At 36.0% G+C, this 24,494-nt stretch overlaps 1 protein-coding gene across 3 annotated transcripts in view; it reads right to left on the reverse strand.

Moving 5' to 3' along the window:
- The window catches only part of FBXL13 (F-box and leucine rich repeat protein 13), a 232,319-nt gene that overhangs the window by 167,102 nt on the left and 40,723 nt on the right, over positions 1 to 24,494 (reverse strand). For all 3 annotated transcript variants that reach the window (XM_012747262.3, XM_012747256.3, XM_012747268.3), the window contains exons 4-7: positions 22,190 to 22,257; positions 21,414 to 21,568; positions 17,626 to 17,735; positions 13,815 to 13,973 (exon numbers count right to left, since the gene is read on the reverse strand). In XM_012747262.3, the coding sequence (XP_012602716.2) occupies positions 13,815 to 13,973; positions 17,626 to 17,735; positions 21,414 to 21,568; positions 22,190 to 22,257 (492 nt within the window). The remainder of the gene's footprint in view (positions 1 to 13,814; positions 13,974 to 17,625; positions 17,736 to 21,413; positions 21,569 to 22,189; positions 22,258 to 24,494) is intronic.

The raw sequence follows: 24,494 nt of genomic DNA on the forward strand, positions 1-24,494 counted from the left end.
CTTAAAATGCAAAAACTAGCAACGATTTTCATTGTCCTGAGCAACATTCCCCAGTAATTCTACACGTATTCCATATTCTGGAATGGTATTTTCAATCTAAAGCTTTGATTAACCCAACATAAATCTTTCATATTAGATTAGGATTTCGTGGGGAGATAAGAGTGAGGAAGTTTTAAAGATCAAAGGCCAAGAGGGCTGAAATTGCCCAAGATCATATTGCCAGTAAGTGGCCATGGCAAGATTTAAACCCTGTTCTCCCTGAATCCTAAGCATAGACTTTTAATTACTATACTGTCAAACACAAAGATTGCTGATGAGAATATGCGCAATTTTGTAGCTTGTCAAACTGTTGAATTTTCCACTCACAAGTCTTTTTTAGGCTGTGGATCACATTATGAGATGGTTTGCTGACTCTGGGTGCTGGGGTTGTTTATTAGTTGGCCTTTTTAGACCACCGGAGTTGGAGAGAGGGAAGGGCATTAGATCAGAGTTCAGCTGCAGCACTGATACACGGATTTATTAAACACTACCTTGCTTCTCATCTGCCTTGATTGTTCCTTTGTTGTTTGGCTTTGTTACTGTAACCCACACAACAGCTTTTCTGGCAAGGAGGAATATCCTTTTACATAATGACTGATGACTGGCAGTTCAAATCCACATCCAGTCAGGTAGACTCTGCTGATCACTTCACCCAAAACTCCACCCGAAGTCCTTTCTTTCCTAACAATTAGACATAGTTAGGGACAAAGCCATAGGCTAAAACTTAGTGAAAATCTTGACTGTGAGGTTTTGGGGAAACTTTGGCTTTCCTAAAAAACAAGGATCAATAACCATGTTGCCTTCCACCACAGTGCTTTTCCCCCCTTCTTCTGGCCTGGTAAGTGAACATGAGACTGGAGATGAAATAGCCATACTGCAACGAGACAACAAGCAAGAAGACCATAGGACTGTGGAGTGAAAGGATATAAAGACTCCATTTTTACTGGTATGGTGGGTGACCAGCCTTGGACTGTGCCTTCCTCTGCACTTTGTGTAATACAAAGCAAATAGCCTTTATTTCTTTACGTCTTACCATCAGTCATATTCTTATATTGATAAGTAAAGGGAGTGCTTCCTCATACATTTGAGAATTAGTGGATGAAAAGATCCATAAAGAAAAAGATAGTTTCTTCTTTAAAAATATGAAGCCTAAATTTTTCCAAAACCTTATCCCTTTAATCTTCTGTTTCAACCAGCAATAGAATATTTTTATAGCTATTGAAAGCCTACCTTTTATGCCTATTCATCAATCAATGTTTAGACATTTGACTTCCATAAACAAAAGGCTTAAGGAAAACATTGATGCTTTTATTACAGATCTGTGCCATCTTTCTTAATGTTAAATTGGGACAGCATAGGGTAATTTCTTTTTTTATTGATATAAATTGTACATATTTGGGGAGTACATGTAATATTTTAATACATGCATACAATGTGTAATGATTGAATCAGAGTAATTGGTACATCCATCACTTCAAACATTTCTTTATATTGGGAGCATTCCAATTCTTCTGTTGTAGCTATTTTGAACTATACAATAAATCATTGTTAACTAGTTACCCTGATGTACTACTGAACACTAGATGTTATTCCTTCTATCTAACTGTATTTTTGTATTCTAACTCTCTATCTCCACAAAATTCACTTTTATAGCTCCTACATGAGTGAAGAAAACGTGTTATTTGTCTTTCTGCTCTTGGGTTATTTCACTTAATATAATGACCTCCAGTTCCATCCATGTTGCTGAAAATGACAGGATTTCCTTCATTTTATGGTTGAATAATAGTCCATTGTGTATATGTACCACATTTTTTTATTTATTCATCTGTTGATGGACACTTAGGTTGAAAGACACGCTTGGCTATTGCAAATAGTGCCACAATAAATATGAGAATGCAGATACCTCTTCAATATTCCGATTTCCTCCCTTTTGGATATATACCCAGCAGAGAGATTGCTGGGTCATACAGTAGTTCTATTTGTAGTTTTTTGAGGAACCTCCACACTGTTTTCCACAGTGGTTCTACTGATCTGTACACCAACAGTGTACGAGCATTCCTCTTTCTCCTCATCTTCACCAGCATGTTACTTTTTGTCTTTTTGATAAAAAAACCATTTTAATTGAATAACTCATTATGGTTCTGATTTGCATTTCCCTGATGATTAGTGATGTTGAGCACTTTTTTATATACACATTGGCCATTCATATGTCTTCTTTTGAGAAATACCTACTCAGATTTTTGCCTATTTTTAATCAAATTATTTGGGGTTTTGCTATGGAGTTCCTTATATATTCTGGTTGTTATCTCTTGTCAGATGGATAGTGTGCAAATGTTTCCTCCCATTATGTAGGTGGCCTCTTCACTTTGTTGATTGTTTCCTTTGTTGTGCAGAATGTTTTCTGCTTAATGTAATCTCATTTGTCTATTTTTGCTTTGGTTGCCTATGTTTCAGAGGTTTTAGAAAAAAAATCTTTGCCCAGACTGATATCCTGAAGCATTTCCCCAATGTTTTCTTTTAGTAGTTTCAGGTCTTAGATTTAAGTCCTTAATCCATTTTGATTTTTTATATACAGTGAGAGACAGAAATATAGTTTCATTCTTCTGCATATAGTTATCCAGTTTTCCCAGCACCATTTATTGAAGAGACTGTCCTTTTCCCAGAGTTTTCATGGTGCCATTGTCAAAAATGAGTTTGCTATAAATCCATGGATTTATTTCTAGGTTCTTCATTCTGTTCCATTGATTTATGTGTCTGTTTTTATGCTAATACCATACAGGTCTTTGGTTACTATGGCTTTGTAGGCTATTCTGAAGTTAGGTAGTATGATGCCTCAAATTTTGTTCTTTTTGCTCAGGATTGCTTTGGCTATTCAGGGTCTTTTGTGGTTCCATATAAATTTTAGGACAGTATTCTCTATTTCTGTGAAGAATGTCATTGGCATTTTGACAGAGATTGCAACAAATCTGTAGATAGCCTTAAACAGTTTTGACATTTTAACAATATTGATTTTCTAATCCATGGGCATGAGATATCTTTCCTTCTTTGTGTTTGTCCTCTTTAATGTCTTTCCTTAGTGTTCCACAGTTTTTGATGTGGAGATAGTTCGCTTCCTTGGTTAAATTTATTCCTAAGTATTTTATATTTTTTGTAGCTATTGTAAATGAGATTGATTTAGTTATTTCTTTTTCAGATTGTTTGCTGTTGGAAAACATTAAATTTCGTATGCTGATTTTGTACCCTGCAACTTTACTTATCAATTTTAAGAGGTTTTCAGTGGAGTTTAGGTTTTTCTAAATAGAATATCATGTCCTTTGATAACAAGGATAATTTGGCTTTTTTCTTTCCAATGTGGATGCCCTTTCTTTCTCTCTCTTGTAGAGTTGCTCTGGTTAGGACTATGTTAAATAAAAATGATGAAAGTGGACATTCTCATCTTGTTCCAGATCATTGGGAAAAGTTTTCCATTTTTCCTTATTCAGTAAGATGTTAACTGTGCGTTTGTCATACACTACCTTTATGTTTTAATGTATGTTCTGTTCCTTCTATACCCACTTCGTTGAGAATTTTTATCATAAAGGGATGTTGGATGCTAAGTCTTACTGAATGAATTTTCAGCATCTACTGAAACGATCATATGGTTTTTGCCCTTGATTTTGTTAACATGATGTATCACATTTATTGGTTTGTATATGTTGAACCATCTTCCCATCCCTAGGATGAATCATACTTGATCACGGTAAAGGATCTTTTTACTGTGTTGCTGTATTTGGTTTGCTAGTATTTTTGCTGTGGATTTTTACATGTGTTCATTGGAGATACTGGGATTTGGGATAGTTTCAGTAGAACTGGTATTAGTTCTTTAAATGTTTGGTACAATTCCGCAGTGATGCCATCAGGTCTTGGGCTTCTCTTAGATAGGAGACATTTTATCCTGCTTTAATCTCATTACTTGTTATTGGTTTGTTCAGGTTTTCTGGTTTTTCATGGTTCACTCTTCGTAGGTTGTATACATCCAGGAATTTATCCAAGCTTTTCAATTTGTTGGCATATAATTGGCAATATCATAATAGTCTCTAATGACCCTTTGTATTTCTGTGGTATCATTTGTAATACCTCCTTTTTCATTTCTGGTTTTATTTATTTGGGTCTTTTTTTTTTCTTAGTTTTGCTAAAGGTTTATTGATTTTTAAAAAAAAAACAGTTTTTCATTTTGTTGATCTTTTGTATTGTTTCTTTTTATTCTCAATTTCATTTATTTTGCTCTGACCTTTATTATTTCTTTCCTTCTACTAATTTTGGGTTTGATTTATTCTTACTTTTCTTGTTCCGTGAGGTGCATTGTTAGGCTGTTTATTTGAAATCTTTCTACCTTTTTTTTTTCTGAGAGTCTTCTTCTGTCACCCCAGCTAGAGTACAGTAGCATCATCATAGCTCACTGCAACCTCAAACTCCTGGGCTCAAGTGATCTTCCTGCCTCAGCCTCCTGAGCTGGGACTATAGGTACATACCACCACATACTGCTAATTTTTTCTATTTGTAGTAGAGACAGAGTCTCACTCTTGCTCAGGCTGGTTTCGGACTCCAGATCTCAAGCAATCCTTCTGCCTCAGCCTCCCAGAGTGCTAGGATTACAGCTATGAGCCACCACACCCAGCCATCTTTCTACTTTTTTGATATAGATATTTATGGCTTATAAACTTCCCTCTCAGTACTGCTTTTACTATATCCCATAGACTTTGGTATGTTGTGTTTCTATTTTCATCTGTTTCAATAAATTTTTAAAATTTCCTTAATTTCTTCATTGCCTCATTAATTATTCAGAAGCATGTTAAATTTCCATGTGTTTGTATAGTGTCCAAAGTTGTTCTTGTTATTGATTTCTAATTTTATTTCACTGTGCTCAGGAAAGATACTTGATATTATTTCAACTTCTTTTAATTTGTTGACACTTATTTCCATACTGGAAAATGTTCAATGTGCTAATAAAAGAATCTATATTCTACAGGAATTGGATGAAATCGTCTGTAAAATGTCAAGTCCACTTGGTTTAGAGTATAGTTTAACTCTCATGTTTCTTTGTTGATTTTCTGTCTGGCTGATCTTTCCATTACCTAGAGTGAGGTGCTAATGTCCCCTACTATTAACACTTTGCAGTCTCTCCCTCTGTCCCTTTAGATGTATTAACATGTGCTTTATACATTTGGTTGCTCCAGTATTGAGTGTATATTTATTTACAATTGTTATATCCTCTTGCTGAAATGACCTTTATCATTTTATAGTGACTTTTGTCTATTTTTACAATCTTGGACATGAAGTCTATTTTATCTGGTAAAAGTATAGGTACTCCTGCTCTTTTTTGGTTTCAATTTCTATGGAATATCTTTTTCCATCCCTTCACTTTCAGTCTACGTTTGTCTTTATAGGTGAAGTAAGTTTCTTGTAGGTGGCATATATTTGGGTATTTTTAAAAATCCATTTAGCCACTCTAAATCCATTTAGCCACTTAATTTAGCTCATTTATATTTGGTGTTATTATTGATAGATAAGGACTTACTACTGCCATTTTGTGACTTGTTTTCTGGTTGTTTTGAAACTCTTCCTTTCTTTCTGTCTTCCTTTCTGCTTATGTGATTTTCTTTGGTAGTATGTTTTAATTCATTGCTTTTTATTTTAAGTGTATCTATTATAGGTTGTTGCTTTGTAGTTACCATGAGGCCTACAAAAAACATCTTATATATATATAAGAAGTTATTTTAAACAGATGACAAATTAACTTTGCTCACAAAGAAAACAAAAAAAGGAAAAAAAAAAACTATACACTTTAACTCCATCCACCACACATTTTGACTTTTTATTGTCTTAATTTACACCTTTATATATTTCCTGTATCTTAACAAGTTGCTGTAGCTACTATTTGTGATAGATTTATCTTTTAGGATTCATACTACAGATATGAATGGATTACACACCACAATTACACTATTAAGAGTATTCTGATTTTGTCTGTTTATTATTACCAGTGAATTCCATTAATATAGAATTTAAACATTTTCTTTTTGCATATTAGCTTTCTTTTCTTTCAGAACAGAATATCTGCAATAAAAAATTTACTAGAAGGCTTAATAAAAAATTATCCATTTGCATAAAAAAGATTACGGAACTTGAAGAAATAGTAATAAACACTATTGAAACTGAAGCACAGAAAGAAAAATAAGTCTAACAAAAAAATGAGCAGAAACTCAATGATCTATTGGAGTCCCAAAAAGGAAGAAAGAGGCAGAAAAATATTGGAGAAAATGATGGCTCTTCTCCCTGGTGGGGCCCAGAGGTCAGACCTGCAGACCAGATCCTGTGCACCAAGATCTCACATTGCCCAGGGCACAGAAGGGATATACATGAACAGCCTAACTGAGGTGTATGTGCCTTCAGGGGCAGATCAGCGTCCTAGAGGGCATCCCTCCTCCCGAAAGGAGGCCGTATGCCCAGCCCAGGTGGCATTCCTGCACAGGGAAACTCCCCGCCGGCATCAAAGTCTGGGGAGGCCTGGTGGCCTGTGGTCTGGCCTGCTGGCAGAGGCCCAGGAGTGGCTGTGGAGTTGGAGAGGGTGGAAAGAAACGAGGCCCACTCCAGACTGCGGGTCTCAGACAGGCCCACTCCCACACACAAATTTTCTGATTAAGCGGGGCCATTCCAGCCCCTCCGACAGCTTTTCCTGGAAGCAGAGACCAGAACTTTGACCCCTGCTAACGGCATTGGTGGTGCCTGAGGGCAGGCTTACCCAACCCAGCTCCGCCCAGACTCTCTCCTAGACCAGCCTTCACTGAGGGGGAGAAAAGGACACACCTGGAAGTCCCAGGGCCCCACCGACCACCAGAGCCACTAGAGTGCCTCTCTACAGGAATAAGAACTGATAACAGGACACAAAAACAAGAGCATAGCCTGTTCCTCCAAGCAAGCGCCATCTACAGACAGGGAGGACATCCTGTACAGCCTTTTCATGGCACCCACTGATTCATTATACAGGGAGTGGTTGAATCTCACCCACAGACACCACCTACCGGCTCAGAAACTAAACAAGGCGTGTAAATACCAAAACGAAAACCTAAAGAAAAGAAACAACAACTGATCGACATGGGAAGAAATCAGCGAAGGAACTCAGGAAATAGAAGAACCAAATGGAAAACACCCCCCCAAAGAGGAGCACCAGCCCCGTAGAAACAGACACCAACCAAAATCAGAAAACCAAAATGACAGAAGAGGAATTTTGTATGTGGATCATAAGAACACTCACCGACTTGCAACAACAACTCAATAACCAACACAAAGAAACCAAAAAAAACCTCCAGGACCTAGAACAAAAGTTCAATAAAGAAATAGACACAATGAAGAAAAGTTAAACCGAATTCCTGGAAATGAAGAATCAATTCAGGGAACTACAAAATATACTGGAAAGTCTCAAGACAGGGCAGATGAAAAAGAAGAAAGAATCTCAGAGATTGAAGATAACGTCCTTCAACTAAATAAAACAGTCACAGAGATAGAGCAGAGAAACCAGAGAAAAGAGCAAAGCCTACAAGAGATGTGGGATTATGTGAAGAAACCTAATGGGAGGGTCATTGGGTTACCAGAAGGGGAAGAAGACAACACTCAAAGGTTGGATAAGCTATTTGAAGATATAATAGAGGAAAATTTCCCAGGCCTTGCTCAAAATCTCGATACACGAGTTGAAGAAGCTCGGAGGACCCCTGGGAGATTCAAGGCAAACAGGAAGACGTCACGACATGCAGTCATCAGACTGACCAAAATATCAACTAAAGAGGCCCTTCTAAGAGCTGTAAGATGAAAGAAGCAAGTAACATTCAAGGGAAAGCCAATTTTAATAACACCAGACTTCTCTAATGAGACTTTACAAGCAAGAAGACACTGGGGCCCCATTCTCACTCTTCTGAAACAAAACAATGCCCAGCCTAGAATCTTAATCCCTGCAAAACTAAGCTTCATATATGAAGGAGAAATAAAGACATTCTCAGACAAGCAAAGCCTCAGAGAATTCACAAAGACAAGACCAGCCCTACAAGAACTACTCAAAACAGTGTTACTCATGGAACACCATAATAAAATCTCACTAATATAGAAACAACCAAAACCCAAAGATTAAAGGCCATATAATACAATGGCTCAAGAGAGAAATCAAAGCAATAACATCCAACCCAACAGAATGAACAGTAACCTACCTTACCTATCAGTTCTCTCAATAAATGTGAATGGCCGGGCGCGGTGGCTCACGCCTGTAATCCTAGCACTCTGGGAGGCCGAGGCGGGCGGATTGCTCAAGGTCAGGAGTTCAAAACCAGCCTGAGCGAGACCCCGTCTCTACCATAAAAATAGAAAGAAATTAATTGGCCAACTAATATATATATATATAAAAATGAGCCGGGCATGGTGGCTTGTGCCTGTAGTCCCAGCTACTCGGGAGGCTGAGACAGGAGGATCGCTTGAGCCCAGGAGTTTGAGGTTGCTGTGAGCTAGGCTGATGCCACGGCACTCACTCTAGCCTAGGCAAGAAAGCGAGACTCTGTCTCAAAAAAAAAAAAAAAAAAAAAAAAATAAATAAATAAATAAATGTGAATGGCTTAAACTCTCCGCTCAAGAGACACAGACTGGCTGAATGGATAAGAAAATACAGGCCAAGTATATGCTGTATTCAGGAAACACATCTAACCTGCAAGGATGCATATAGACTAAAAGTAAAAGGGTGGAGATCAGTACCCCAGGAAAGTGGAAGCCAAAAGAAGGCTGGCATGGCAGTTCTAATTGCAGACGATTTAGTTTTTAAACCAACAAAAGTAGTGAAACACAAAGAGGGTCATTATATAATGGTGAAGGGCACACTTCAACAAGAAGAGATAACAATATAAATATATATGCACCCAACTTAGGTGCACCTGGATTCATAAAGCAAACCTTACTGGATCTAAGCAAATGGATTAATAGCAACTCCATAATCACCGGAGATTTCAACACCCCACTGATGGCACAAGACAGATCCTTCAAGCTTAAAATTAATAAAGAAATAATAGACTTAAACAAAACTCTGGAACAATTGGGTCTGACGGACATTTACAGGACATTCTACCCAAAATCCACTGAATATACGTTCTTCTCATCAGCTCACGGGACATTCTCTAAGATTGACATATCCTAGGACACAAAATAAATCTCAAGAAATTTAAAAAAATAGAAATCATACCATGTACCTTCTCAGATCACAGGGGTATAAAAGTAGAAGTCATCCCTAACAGAAACTCACATTTCTACACAAAAACATGGAAATTAAACAACCTCCTACTAAATGATTACTTCATAAATGAAGAAATCAAAATGGAAATAAAAAAATTCTATGAAGAAAACGACAATGGAGAGACAAGTTATCAACTCCTATGGGACATAGCTAAAGCAGTTCTGAGAGGAAAGTTTATCTCCATAAATGCCTATAACCAAAAGACAAAAAGATCACAAATAGACAATCTAACCAAACAACTGAAAGAGTTGGAAAAAGAAGAACAGACCAACCCCAAACCCAGCAGAAGAAGTGAAACCAACAAGATCAAATCAGAATTAAACAAAATTGAAAACAGGGAAGCTATTCAGGAAATTAATAAAACAAAAAGTTGTGGCCTGGCGCGGTGGCTCACGCCTGTAATCCTAGCTCTCTGGGAGGCCGAGGCAGGTGGATTGCTCGAGGTCAGGAGTTCAAAACTGGCCTGAGCAAGAGTGAGACCCCGTCTCTACTATAAATACAAAGAAATTAATTGGCCAACTGATATATATATAAAAAATTAGCCGGGCATCGTGGCATATGCCTGTAGTACCAGCTACTCGGGAGGCTGAGGCAGTAGGATCGCTTGAGCCCAGGAGTTTGAGGTTGCTGTGAGCTAGGCTGACGCCACGGCACTCACTCTAGCCTGGACAACAAAGCGAGACTCGGACTCAAAAAAAAAAAAAAAAAAAAAAAAAAAGTTGGTTCTTTGATAAAATAAACAAAAGTGACACGTCATTGGCTAAGCTAACAAAAAGCAGAAAAGAGAAATCTCTAATAAGCTCCATCAGAAACAACAAAGGAGATATCACAACTGATCCCAAAGAGATACAAGATATAATTTATGAATACTACAAAAATCTTTATGCACACAAACTGGAAAATGTGGAGGAAATGGACAAATTTCTAGAAACACACAGCCTCCCTAGGCTCAACCAGGAAGAAATAGATTTCTTGAACAGACCAATCTCAACTGCTGAAATAGAAACAGCAATTAAAAATCTCCCTAAAAAGAAAAGTCCCGGTTCAGATGGTTTCACACCTGAATTTTACCACACTTACAAAGAAGAACTAGTACCTATCTTGCAGAAACTATTCCACAACATCGAGAAGAACGGAAACCTCCCCGACACCTTTTATGAAGTGAATATTACTCTGATACCAAAACCAGGAAAGGATGCAACAAAAAAAAGAAAACTACAGACCAATATCCCTAATGAATATAGATGCAAAAATTTTCAACAAAATCTTAGCTAACCGAATCCAGACGCTTTTCAAAAAAATAATCCATCACCACCAAGTGGGCTTCATCCCAGGGATGCAGAGATGGTTCAACATACGTAAATCTATAAATGCAATTCACCACATAAACAGAAGCAAAAACAAAGACCACATGATTCTTTCAACAGATGCAAAGAGAGCTTTTGACAAAATTCAACACCCTTTCATGATACGAACACTTCAGAAAACAGGCATAGAAGGGACATACCTAAAAATGATATAAGCCATATATGACAGACCCATAGCCAACATCATACGGAATGGGGAAAAATTGAAAGCATTCCAACTTAGAACTGGAACCAGACAAGGCTGCCCAGTATCTCCACTTCTGTTCAACATAGTGCTGGAAGTCTTGGCTACAGCAATCAGACAGGAAAATGGAATCAAAGGTATCCAAATAGGGGCAGAAGAGATCAAACTTTCACTGTTTGCTGATGATATCATATTATATCTAGAAAACCCCAAAGATTCAACCAAGAAACTCCTGGAACTGATCAATGAATTTAGTAAAGTCTCAGGATACAAATCAATACACAGAAATCAGAGGCATTCATATACGCCAACATCAATCTAATTGAGAACCAAATCAAAGACTCAATTCCCTTCATAATAGCAACAAAGAAATTAAAGTACCTAGGAATATACTTAACCAAGGAGGTTAGAGACCTTTACAGGGAGAACTATAAAACACTGAGGAAGGAAATAGCAGAGGATGTAAACACATGGAAATCCACACCATGCTCATGGATCGGCAGACTCAACATCATTAAAATGTCTATACTACCCAAACTGATCCACAGATTCAATGCAATACCTATTAAAATCCCATCAGCATTCTTCTCAGATATAGAGACAATAATTTAATGCTTCATATGGAATCAGAGAAGACCCCGAATATCAAAAGCAATTCTAGGCAACAAAAACAAAATGGGAGGCATTAATATGCCAGATATCAAACTATACTACAAAGCTGTAGTAATTAAATCAATCTGGTATTGGCACAAAAATAGGAATATTGACCAGTGGAACAGATCTGAGAATCCTGATATGAAACCATCCTCATATAGTCATCTAATCTTTGACAAAGCAGACAAAAATATACGGTCGGGAAAAGAATCCCTTTTCAATAAATGGTGCTGGGAAAACTGGATAGCCACCTGTAGAAGGCTAAAGCAGGACCCACACCTTTCACCTCTCACAAAAATCAACTCTCGCTGGATAACAGACTTAAACCTAAGATATGAAACTATTAGAATTCTGGAAGAAAATGGTGGAAACACTCTCCTAGACATCGGCCTAGGCAAAGAGTTTATGAAGAATTCCCCGGAGGCAATCAAAGCAGCAACAAAAATAAATAAATGGGACATGATCAAACTAAAAAGCTTCTGCACAGCCAAAGAAATAGTTATGAAAGTAAACAGACAACCTACAGAATGGAAGAAAATTTTTGCATCCTACGCATCCGATAAGGGGCTGATAACTAGAATATACTTAGAACTCACCAAGATCAGCAAGAAAAAAAATCAAATAACCCTATTAAAAAGTGGGCAAAGGACTTGAACAGAAACTTTTCTAAAGAAGACAGAAGAATGGCCAACAAACATATGAAAAAATGCTCAACATCTCTAATCATCAGGGAAATGCAAATCAAAACCACAATGGGATATCACTTAACTCCAGTGAGAATGGCCTTTATCAAAAAGTCTCCAAACAATAAATGAAATGCTGGCGTGTATGCGGAGAGAGAGGAACACTCCTACGCTGCTGGTGGTACTGCAAACTAGTTCAACATCTGTGGAACTAGTTGGAGATACCTTAAAGTGATACAAGTGGATCTACCATTTGATCCAGCAATCCCATTACTAGGCATCTAACCAAAAGATCCAATGACACTCTACAAAAAGGACACCTGCACTCAAATGTTTATAGCAGCACAATTCATAATTGCAAGGCTGTGGAAACCACCCAAGTGTCCATCAATCCAAGAATGGATTAATAAAATGTGGTATATGTATACCATAGAGTACTATTCAGCTCTAAGAAACAACGGTGATATAGCACATCTTATATTTTCCTGGTTAGAGCTGGAACCCATACTATTAAGTGAAGTTTCCCAAGAATGGAAAAACAAGCACCACATATACTCACCAGCAAACTGGTATTAACTGAGCAGCACCTAAGTGGACACATAGGTACTACAGTAATAGGGTATTGGTTACGTGGGAGTGGGGAGTGGGGCGGGTATATACATACATAATGAGTGAGATGTGCACCATCTGGGGGATGGTCATGCTGGAGACTCAGACTTGTGGGAGGAAGGGAGGAATGGGCATTTATTGAAACCTTAAAATCTGTACCCCGTAATATGCCGAAATAAAAAATAAAGTAAATAATAAATAAATAAATAAAGTTCTTGTTCTGTACTTACAACTTCTGTATAAGCCTGAGATTATTAAAAATAAATTAGATATGCTAGATAAAAGATTATTGACTATTTAAAGCAACAGTAATAAATTATATTAGTTTATAAATGTATAGAAACAAAATGTATGCCAATAATAGCACAAAGCACAGAAGAGAGAAAATGAAATCATATTCTTTTTAGGTTCTTATATGTAAAGTGGCATAAAATTATTTGAAGGCAATATGTGCTATCTTAAAAATTTATAAATGTAAACCCTAGACCAGCCAGTGATAACGTAAACAAAGGAATATTTATAGTTAAAAGAATATTTTACAGAATTAAAAGAGAAAAAAAAAACAGCTGCATAATTGTAGGAAAGAGTGTGATGTGGCTTAGAAAAACAACTAAGAATCAAATATTAATATTACATAAAAAAGAAACAATTAGGGCAAGAATAACAGATTTTATTACATAAAACTTTAAAATTTCTATCACCAAAGGACTCTACAGGCAAAACTGAAAGCAAACATTAGTGTGGGGGAAAAAATCTCCAAATATATTCCAGACAAAAGGCTAATGTTGCCAATAAGTAAATAGCTACTATAAACCAGTAAGAAAATTATAGGAATTACAATTTAAAAACAGACAACATATGAGCAAGTAATTTGTAAAGGAGGAAATAACGGGCAAAAATACTCTTATCCTAACTCCATATAATACATAAAAAGGAAGATTATATTATATAATGTGTACTAGATTCATACAAACCTGTGATATTGCTCTGTCAGGGAACAATGAAATGTCAAATTCCTGAGTATCACCTTCAAAATAGTCTTTAGACAAACTATGTTCATCATGAGAAACGGATGTTTCGTGGACAGCTAACTTATCTTTCCATTGTTGCAATTGAAGTTCATGTTTTAACAACTGCAATGAAAATAATTTACAAATTCCATGGAATTTTTGTAAGATTCAAATGAGATGACAGATATAAAGCACAGTACTTGACATAACAACAGCACCAATTAAACATTATTTATCATCATTATTACATAAATTATAATTTCCCATGTGCATGTTTAATATTCTCTGAACCACCAAAGCATTATAGATCATTTCCATTAATTGTCATAAAACAATGGAATAGGCAGCCACCTTGAAGATCTGATCTAGTCTCCTCTTTTATAAATGAGAAAGCTGAGGCCCACAAAGTCAAGGCTCTGGTCCTGATAGAAATGGTATTTGGTACATGAAAGGGAGGTAGTTAACAATGAGATAACCAAAAAAGGGAGTCAGAAGGAAAGTATTCGGGACTTGCCTGATTTACTGTTACAGAAAGTCCCCATTTTAACTTGTGGTACATTCCTAAAAACTGTGTAATAAATAAAAAGCTCTATGGGTAATAAGTATTCCATTCATAAACACACACATACACAGTACTGGTGTAATATATATACATATTAGGGCCAAAGGAGGAGCACATGTGGAGCACTAACACATACAAGGTGTTCTGTCCCTCTGCTCCCAGCACACACCCACCATCCTTCACTCTACTTAAGTGAATAAAGAATGATTGTTAGGCCAAGAAATCATATATCTAGGAGAAAAGGTTTTTTCTAAACATCCACCTAAACATCCAATTAATTATATAAAACACATATATATTAAGGATAATATAGTATATATCAACTACAGCAACACTGCCCAACCTTTTTGGCACCAGGGACCAGTTTTGTGGAAGACAATTTTTCCACAGACAGAATGGAGAATCGGGAGGAAGTGGAGCTCAGGAGGTGATGTGAGTGATGGGGAGTGGCTGTAAATACAGAGAAGCTCTCACTCACTCAATGCTCACCTGCTGTGCAACTGGGTTCCTAACAGGCCACAGACTGGTACCAGTCCATGGCCTAGGGTTGGGGACTGCAGAATTACAGCATGTAAAACATAAGCTCAGTGTATGGGGAAGACGAAGAGAACAATATTGTCTGCTCTCTGGATGTTTGGCTTAAGGCAGGTGTAAAGGGGATGACTGGTCATGTACAGTCACCTATTTTACCACCAATCAGCCATCACACACAGAGGGCAGGGAACAAAACACTACTGGTGGGACTGAAAATTAGTACAACCTCTATGGAAAACAGTATGGAGATTCCTCAAAGATATAAATGTAGATTTACCATTCCACCCAGCAATCCCACTACTGGGTATTTACCCAAAGGAAGTCATTTTATCAAAAAGACACCCACATTTTATTACCCTTTGTGTGTGAAAAAATAAAAAAAACAAAAACAAATAAAAAAAAAAGACACCCGCATTCCAATGTTTATCACAGCACAATCCACAACTGCAAAGATGTGGAATCAACCTAAGTGTCCATCAATTCACAAGTGGATAAAGAAAATGTGGTGTGGTCCTAGCACTCTGGGAGGCCAAGGCGGGCGGACTGCTCAAGGTCAAGAGTTCAAAACCAGCCTGAGCAAGAGCAAGACTCCGTCTCTACTATAAATAGAAAGAAATTAATTGGCCAACTAATATATATAGAAAAAATTAGCTGGGCATGGTGGTACATGCCTGTAGTCCCAGCTACTAGGGAGGCTGAGGCAGGAGGATTGCTTGAGCCCAGGAGTTTGAGGTTGCTGTGAGCTAGGCTGATGCCACGGCACTCACTCTAGCCTGGGTAACAAAGCAAGACTCTGTCTAAAAAAAAAAAAAAAAAAAAAGAAAAAGAAAATGTGGTGTGTGTACATATATATGTATAGACACACACACGCACACATACAAACAGCCTGTGGAGTTCTACTCAGCCGTAAAAATGAATGAAATAATGTCATTTGTAGCAACTTGAATGGAACTGTAGAACATTATCCTAAGCGAAGTATCTCAGGAATAAAAAAACAAACACCACATATACTCTAATAATTGGGACTTAATTGATGGGCACACATAAACACAAAGAGATGTAAGATCACTGGAAATCAAGTAAGGGGGAATGGGGTAGGTGAAAAAAATTACCTATCAGGTACAAATGAACACTATTTGGGTGATGCGGTAAGCATTATAAAAGCTATCCATGTAGCAAAAACTTTTGTACCCATTAATTCTTCAAAACTAAAAACAAATTTAAGTGGGGGAAAAAAAACCCACTAGCTTGGTACACAAAGTGGTAGAAAGCACTGAATAAGCAGACTAACATGATGGTACCCAAAGTGGAACTATTTAACTGGCAACATTGAAAAGGCAACAGCTGGAGAACAGCCTACAAGATGCCAGCTCAAATCCCAGAGATCATAAACTTCTAGAGAGCAGAACTATGCTTTATACATCTCAGTATTCTCTGCAGGCTCTAGCACTGTTTTAAGCAGTATGTGAATAATAAATCTTCTCAAACTCTCTTGCTGCATGTGTGATATTGTCAGTCTCAATATTTGAATCAATTTAGGTGAGTGCATTGATCCATAGGACAACCACAAAAAAGGGGGAATTTAATTTCATCCTATTTTTCTCTTTTTTATTTATCCCAACTTTGTATGTCAAAGAATATTCAAAAAATATTGCCAGTAAACAATGGAACTACAAAAAAATTCCAGCATGTTTCTATGTCTGATACTAGTAGTTACTTTGAGCATTCTAAATCAACTTTAAGTAATGATGTACTAATAGCTGAAGCAAATTAGAGAATTTTTTAAGTTTGGAAGAGTTCATTTGTGTCCTCTGTTTCAATTGCTTTAATTCCTACTGAGTGTCCCAACTAAGAATGATCCTATAAGTTTAGCAATAGTAATTTAAGGAATTATTTAATAGTGAAACTATAATTTATTAATGTTGAAAAAGAATAAATGGCAATTTAACCTTATCTAGAAAAGGAATAAATTTATTCAGTCTTCACCATTTGTTTTTCTATTACAATCATATCAAAGTTTCTCTTCCATTTTAGACATCAATTTATCCATCTAAATATTTGTTTTATTAATAACAATATTCTTAGTTTCTTTATCGATAAATTTAAAACTATTAAAAGATTTCTCCTTGATATTCATAGTTTAAATGAAACAACAGAAACTATTAGGAAACATTTGGGGGTAGCTGTAGTAAAATTTAAATTATTAAGTTAAAAAAACAAGGACCTCGTCTGGGCAAGGTAGCTCACGCCTATAATCCTAGCACTCTGGGAGGCAGAGGTGGGCAGATTGCTAGAGGTCAGGAGTTCGAAACCAGCCTGAGCAAGAGCAAGACCCCGTCTCTACTATAAATAGAAAGAAATTAATTGGCCAACTAATATATATAGAAAAAACTAGCCAGGCATGGTGGCGCATGCCTGTAGTCCCAGCTACTTGGGAGGCTGAGGCAGAAGGATTGCTTGAGCCCAGGAGTTTGAGGTTGCTGTCTGCTAGGCTGATGCCATGGCACTCACTCTAGCCTTTTTTTTGAGACTCTGTCTCAAAAAAAAAAAAAAAAGACCTCGCCAAAACCACAATATTCAGGATTTTAGTATTTTCTATACATATCATTATTATCTGAGGTAACATGAATATAACTGAAAATTTCAGATTCGTAAAAAATTGTTTCCAATATAGCATACCATTTCATCTTCTTTCTCTTTATTCTTACGTTTTGCTTTCTCCCGCCATATTTTTAGGATAACTGTCAGCTTGTGACAACAGAATATCTGCCGTATCCGTGTTATTATATCTGAAGAAAATGTATTAGATTACTATATATATCTAAAGGTATTTCCCAAAAAACCAAAGTGATTTAATATTCTATCACATTTATAATATGAACCAGTGTTACATCTGACAACTTTCATTTGGCTTAATTACATTTGAAATTAATTACTTTTGACAGGATTAGATAGTACTCTGGGTATTTTGTTAACCTATAAACATCACCTTTGCCTTTAGAAAATAAGATGTAATAACTGCAATAGAAATGTCAAGACATGTATCATTTCTTTTTTTCTTTTTTTGAGATAGAGTCTTGCTCTGTTGCCTGGGCTAGAGTGCCGTGGCATTAGGCTAGCTCACAGCAACCGTAAACTCCTGGGCTCAAGCAATCCTGCCTCAGCCTCCCAAGTAGCTGGGACTATAGGCATGCGCCACCGTGCCCGGCTAATTTTTTCTATGTATTTTTAGTTGTACAGCTAATTTCTTTCTATTTTTAATAGAGATGGAGTCTCATACTTGCTCAGGCTGGTCTTGAACTCCTGATCTTGAGCGATTCTCCCACCTCGGCCTCTCAGAGTGCTAGGATTATAAGTGTGAGCCACTACATCCGGCCCATTTCCTTTTTTTTTTTTTTTAAACAAGTCTGTTCTTTATAAAACTAGAACTTCAAAAGTTACTCACATAAGACATACGGTAGCATTTAGATCCAATGCCTTTGAATTTAATTATATTCTCTATGCTTAAATGGATTACCTTATGCACATTAACTAGGGGCCAATAGCTCAAGTACAGAGGCCAGGAAGGAAGATGACTAAAGCAGGCTCAGGGATACTACCCACAGAGGGCAGTGGATTTCTGCTGTAGCCAACTGTTTCCTCTCAGAAACAGAGGCCCAGTATTTTTCTTATCTTTGATTATTTTCTTTTTCTCTTTGTTTTTTTCTTTTCTGCAAAGAAGCAGGATATCTGGACTTATATAAATATAAGTTTATATTTAAACTTTGAAAATGAATTTTTTTAAATTTTAAAATATTGTGCAAACAGATCACAACATTAGGACTGCAAGTTTACAACACAATGGTTGAAATTTTAAATCCTCTGTCTTCTCCCTTTCATCTACCTTTGTGGGTCACTGCCCCACTAACTTTGCAATTTTGTCCTAAAAGCTAAGCTCTTCAGGAAGCCTAGAACTCAACAAGTTTAGTTAATTCATAGCTCTCAAATTGGAATATTCTCACACAAGTAGAAAATGAACAAGCATTTAATACTGCCTATCTACTCAGTTCACATAATTCATCTACTGAACAACCTGTTTCTTCATTATGCTGAAGTTTTTTTGGTTCAGTCAGGAGAAGTGAATAGATCTAGTTGTAAGTTCAGCTCCCAAACAGAGGAACAAACAAAACCAGATCCATCTACTGTACAATTTCAGCAACCTTTTAAAGGACAATTATCTTCAAAATTTCAAAATTTTTGAATCAACAAGCAAAAGAGTGATTTGGAAATTAATGATTTCTTTAAAATATTAAGGGTTTTTTATAATTTATTTTCAGTGAAATGCCTTTTGGTTGAATTGCTTCCCACTACAATAGATTTCCATATATTCCAATGCTAAGGCTGATTTTGGGTTTTATCCTTTAAGTTAACAAGTATAAAGTAAAAAATTCTGGAAGGAATTACTATGCTGTATTATCAGAGACTCATATTTGCATACCACTTAATATAACAGAAGATTATATATACTCTAAATTATATCAGCATATAATATTTCTTAGACATTGAAGTCTTTATTATAGCATTATACACATGTATAATATAATAAAATGTTTAAATGTTAGTTATGTTTTATTAATTTTTATTCATTTTAATGGTACCATTTAGAGAATCATAAGTTAGGCTTATTAATATTTGTAATTTCTGACAACAAATTCTCAATCAAAATTTTCACTTTTTTCACGATCAAGACTGTGCAGAACATATTCTGACTTGAGGAGAGATGAAAGGAATAACATCCATGAAGTACCACAATATGACTATAACTTGGATATTTTTGAGAGATTGTACAACTCTGAAAATACTTGATTTTATTATAAATAAGAATATAAATTCTTGTTGCATAAGTATAACAAATACTTTCTAAAAATATGCTCCTATGTTATATAATGGTGCATTCGAGAGGAATAAGAAAAAAAGGCAAGAGATAGAAGGGGTAGAAATATGGGGAAGTAGCAAGTGGATGGTATTTGGGGAAAAGGGGGGTGGGTAGGAAGAAAGAATATTGGCAGGTTCACATGGTGCAACCTAAGAGTGAAGGAGACTGAGAGGAAAAAGAAAAAGAGACAAGAGATAGAATTAGAGAGAAATAAAGAAGGAAGGTGCAGAAGCAGGAGAAGCCCTGAAAGAAGGGAAGAAAAGTGAAAATAGAAACACAAAGGAAAAGCAAGAACCCACCACAAAAAAAGGGAAAGGCATACAGAAGCCAAAAGAATAATCTAGAAGTGCAAAGAGGAAAAGAAATTGTTAGACAGGCCTTTTTAATGGACAAACAAAACTGCTTTCACTATAGAGCTTATAGTTAGTTCACTCAGGTTATGGATTTTTGAAGATTGTTATCACCTACTATTACAACCCTGTGAAATTCTAGTTAACCAATTAACCAGTCCCCACCTCTTCATTACACTTACATTAAAACTTTTGGAGGGTCCATTGTGCCTGAGGTACCAACAATAGCCAGTCAAAAGGAAATAATTCTCTGGTATGAGCAGCCATAAACAAGGCATTATCTGGAGAGCTACAAAAAAATCTAAACAATGGGCTACAATTTTTTATCCCTACTTCTAAGATTACATACATGCACTGCCCACTCATTACAACCACCAAAGTCTTTTTTTTTTTTATTTTTTAGTCTTTTTTTCCCTCTAAGCTCCCATAATCATAACACCAAAATCTTATACAAGAGAAAACGTTTTTTCTTTAAATTTCTTCATATATACATTAAATGAAATATTTGTAAAAAAAATACAGAGCTTTCTGCAAAAACAGTCACTTTTGGTACCCACTCATAATATGCCAGCTACTCTGTAAAAAAGCTGATATAAGCCAGGCATGGTGGCTCACATCTGTAATCCTAGCACTCTGGGAGGCCGAGGTGGGTGGATCATTTGAGGAGTTTGAGACCAGCCTGAGCAAGAGTGAGACCCCATCTCTACTAAAAAAAAAAAAAAAAATAGAAAGAAATTAGCTAGACAACTAAAAATATATATACAAAAAATTAGCCAGGCATAGTGGCGCATTCCTGTAGTCCAAGCTACTTAGGAGGCTGAGGCAGGAGGATAGCTTGAGCCCAGGAGTTTGAGGTTGCTGGGAGCTAGCCTGATGCCATGGCATTCTAGCCTGGGCAAGAGAGTGAGACCCTGTCTAAAAACAAAAAAACAAAAAAACTGATAGATCATATTTATATATACATATATGTAAATACATATAAGATTTGATTTTAAATATTTAAAATTTCTATTACAATAAAATACTTTGAGACAAATCTCATTAAGTATTTTAAATTAGTGGCTTTACCTTCATTTCATGACAATTTTCTAACCATAAAAATGATAAATCTTCTAAGTGTATAAACTATACTTAACCATTAGCTTTTTGATTCTTTGAATCAATGGCTACAAAAACTAATTGACTACTGTGTAAGGATTTACCATTAAATATTTCTTTTTGATTTTCTATATAAACATGCCAGCGATTAAATACAGATTTTTGAAGTCTGAAATTGTAACGTGCCGCTGCTATTTTCATCTTTTTATCCAGGACCTCATCTTCACGTACAGTAGGTATTGCTATGTCTCTCCAAGTGCTGCAAGCAGAAAATACAGAAAAATAATATTTTGATGTTAGGGCAACACATCAGTAAATAAAAAGGAACAAAAAGTGATATCCCCTGTAACCCCTCAAAAACCATAGCACAGAAACAAACTTCTACAAACTGATTATGACCTGGAAAATTCCTGATAGTTTTAAAAGAAAATGAAGATTACATGACAGTTATATTTCTTTTTGGGTAAGATAAAGAAATCACTGGAGAAAGTCTTGTTGTCATAACTTCAATTTATCAAAAGAATCACCCTAATGATGATTATTTTTTTAAAAAAGAAATCTAAACTCCAAAACATATCTGGCCTCAAGGGTTTCAGATAAGTGGACTATAGACCTATACTTTCAATTTTGAAGTTTTATTTTTTTAAAAAAGACAAAGTTATATTTTAAAGAAATAAAGAACATATTTTAACTAAGTAAAAGCTGGTTAAATATAAAAGAAACATATAATACAAAATGGTGGAAACATGACTATATTGATAAAATCAACACAACTGGCCAAAAGTGAATGTTTCTTTGAATGGGGAATATCAAGAATGAAAACACAAAGAAGAAAAAATAGTATATAACATCATATTCTAACAACAACAAAAAATCTTACCAAAAATGGGTCTTTACTAAACGTCCAGTATAAAATGTACATGCTTTTATCATCAGTTCTGGAGTCATCTAAAATAGATGAATAATTCAAGTAATATTAGATGAATGGAATGCACAGGCTACCTCTGCAAGATACACAAGAAAATGAGAGCAATGGATACCTCTGGGGAGGGGAATTGGGCAGTTGGGGAACAGGAATAGACTGAAAGAACTATATTCCATTTATATATTTTGGGATTTTATTGTGTATGCCTATTACCTACCTTTTAAAAGTTCAAAATCACAGCCAAAAATGTTCCCATTACATCTTACTTAAAGTATTTTAAGGTAAGTATTATGGCATTGCTATTATTAGCTATGTTGAAAATAGTATAAAGTTGCTGGTCTGGTCACTATTAAAACTTAATGATTTTATTTCCTCAAGGGTATAAAATGAGACTCTCTTTTCAACATACAGGAATTTCTCACTTATCAGGCAGTAATAGGAAAACCAAATACATTAAAAGTCTAAACTAAAGGTATTTGTACCCAAATGTTTATGGCAGCAAAATTCACTATTGCAAGAATGTGGAAACAATCCAAGTGCCTGTCAATTCATGAGTGAATTATTAAAATTTGGTATATGTATACAATGGAATATTACTCAACTATAAGAAACAACAGTGATCTAGCACCTCTTAGATTTTCCTGGATAGAGCTTGAGCTCATCCTCCGAAGTGAAGTATCACAAGAACAGAATAGGCTCCACATGTACTTGCCATCAAATTGGCACTAACTGATCAACACTATGGTGCTCACACGGTAGTAATATTCTTCAGGGATTAGGGGGTTGGGGGTGGGTAGACTCACAACGAATGGACGCGGTGAGCATTGCAGGAGGGTGGGAAGTCATGCCTCAAATGATGATTTGGGTGTGGCAAAGTCATAACATGTAACCAAAATGTTTGTACCCTCACAATATCCTGAAATAAATAAATGGGGAAAAAAAAGTCTAAACTAGGCTAGTACAGTGGCTCATGCCTGTAATCCTAGCACTCTGGGAGGCCCAGGCAGGATTGCTTGAGGTCAGAGTTCCAGACTAGCCTTAGTAAATTAGCTGGGCATGGGTATACCTGTAGTCCCAGCTACCTGGAAGGCTGAAGCAGGAGGATTGCTTGAGCCCAGGAGTTTGAGGTTACAATGAGCTATGATGACACCACTCCATTCTAGCTGGAGTGACAAAGCAAGACTATGTCTCAAAAAAAAGTAAGTCTAAACTTCAAGAGATGCAAATTTATCACTCACAACTATTCACAATAACATGTGGGAACAGCTAACTGGGGATTGCTGAAATCATCTATGCCTTCTGTACATTCTTTAATGAGTAAAGATATTACCATATTAACATATTTATTATATGCACATGTCTATTGTTAAGTGCTAAAGGTGTTTTTCTCATATTTTATTGTCAACCTGCTTACAATATAAATATACAAATATATGGTCCCATCTATTTGGTGTAGAGATAAGTTAGTTTCAAATCTATACCAACTTCCAGGAATTTTGAATTCTACTTTCCTAAAGCAAGTGGCTTCTCCTTTGCACACTGCTATAAATGCTTTGTTAAATGAACAGATACAGTACACATATGTAAATCATGGATTTATTTTAGGCATGCAAGAAAGCCCCATAGGGCCCCTGATATTCTACCTCACATTCAATGACATTTCAAAATCCTCACTCTTGATGGGGATTAAATGCAAATTATGCTTATGGTGAGGGAAAACATAAGTGATTGAAATCATTCTTCACTAAATTCATATTTTTATAGGGAAAAGGAATCCAGATGAGTAAAGAAGAAGGAATATTAAAGCTATCACAGCAGAGAGGATAAAACCAGGAAAGGGGATGGGGTGGCAGAGGTAAAGACAAATTACATCTACATTATAGCTTTTTAGCTCTACTGGAGGTCCCTAAACTACTTAACCCTGATTCTCTTCAGAATATTACCTGGAAAGTGGTACAAAAATAACTATAATAAATGGTAGCAATACCATTAGTTTTTAACTTTGTAAAACATTATCCATATATTATACATGAAAAATAGATGTATTTAAACAGTTATAGAAAAAAATTTTTAGTTCTATAATATTTAAAGTACCTAGTATAGTATTAGGAATGTGATAAGAACCAAATGAAAAACGATGTAAATCACTAACTTCATACAGTAATGATTTTTAGCTTTCAGCCTATTATTATATAAGGGAATTCCCTTTTTTTCTCAATCTTTGAATCAAGAGATCATATATGAAATTATCTTAATGTAT

Source organism: Microcebus murinus, chromosome 9 (genome assembly GCF_040939455.1).
Source record: "Microcebus murinus isolate Inina chromosome 9, M.murinus_Inina_mat1.0, whole genome shotgun sequence".
In the NCBI taxonomy this organism is placed as follows: Eukaryota; Metazoa; Chordata; class Mammalia; order Primates; family Cheirogaleidae; genus Microcebus; species Microcebus murinus.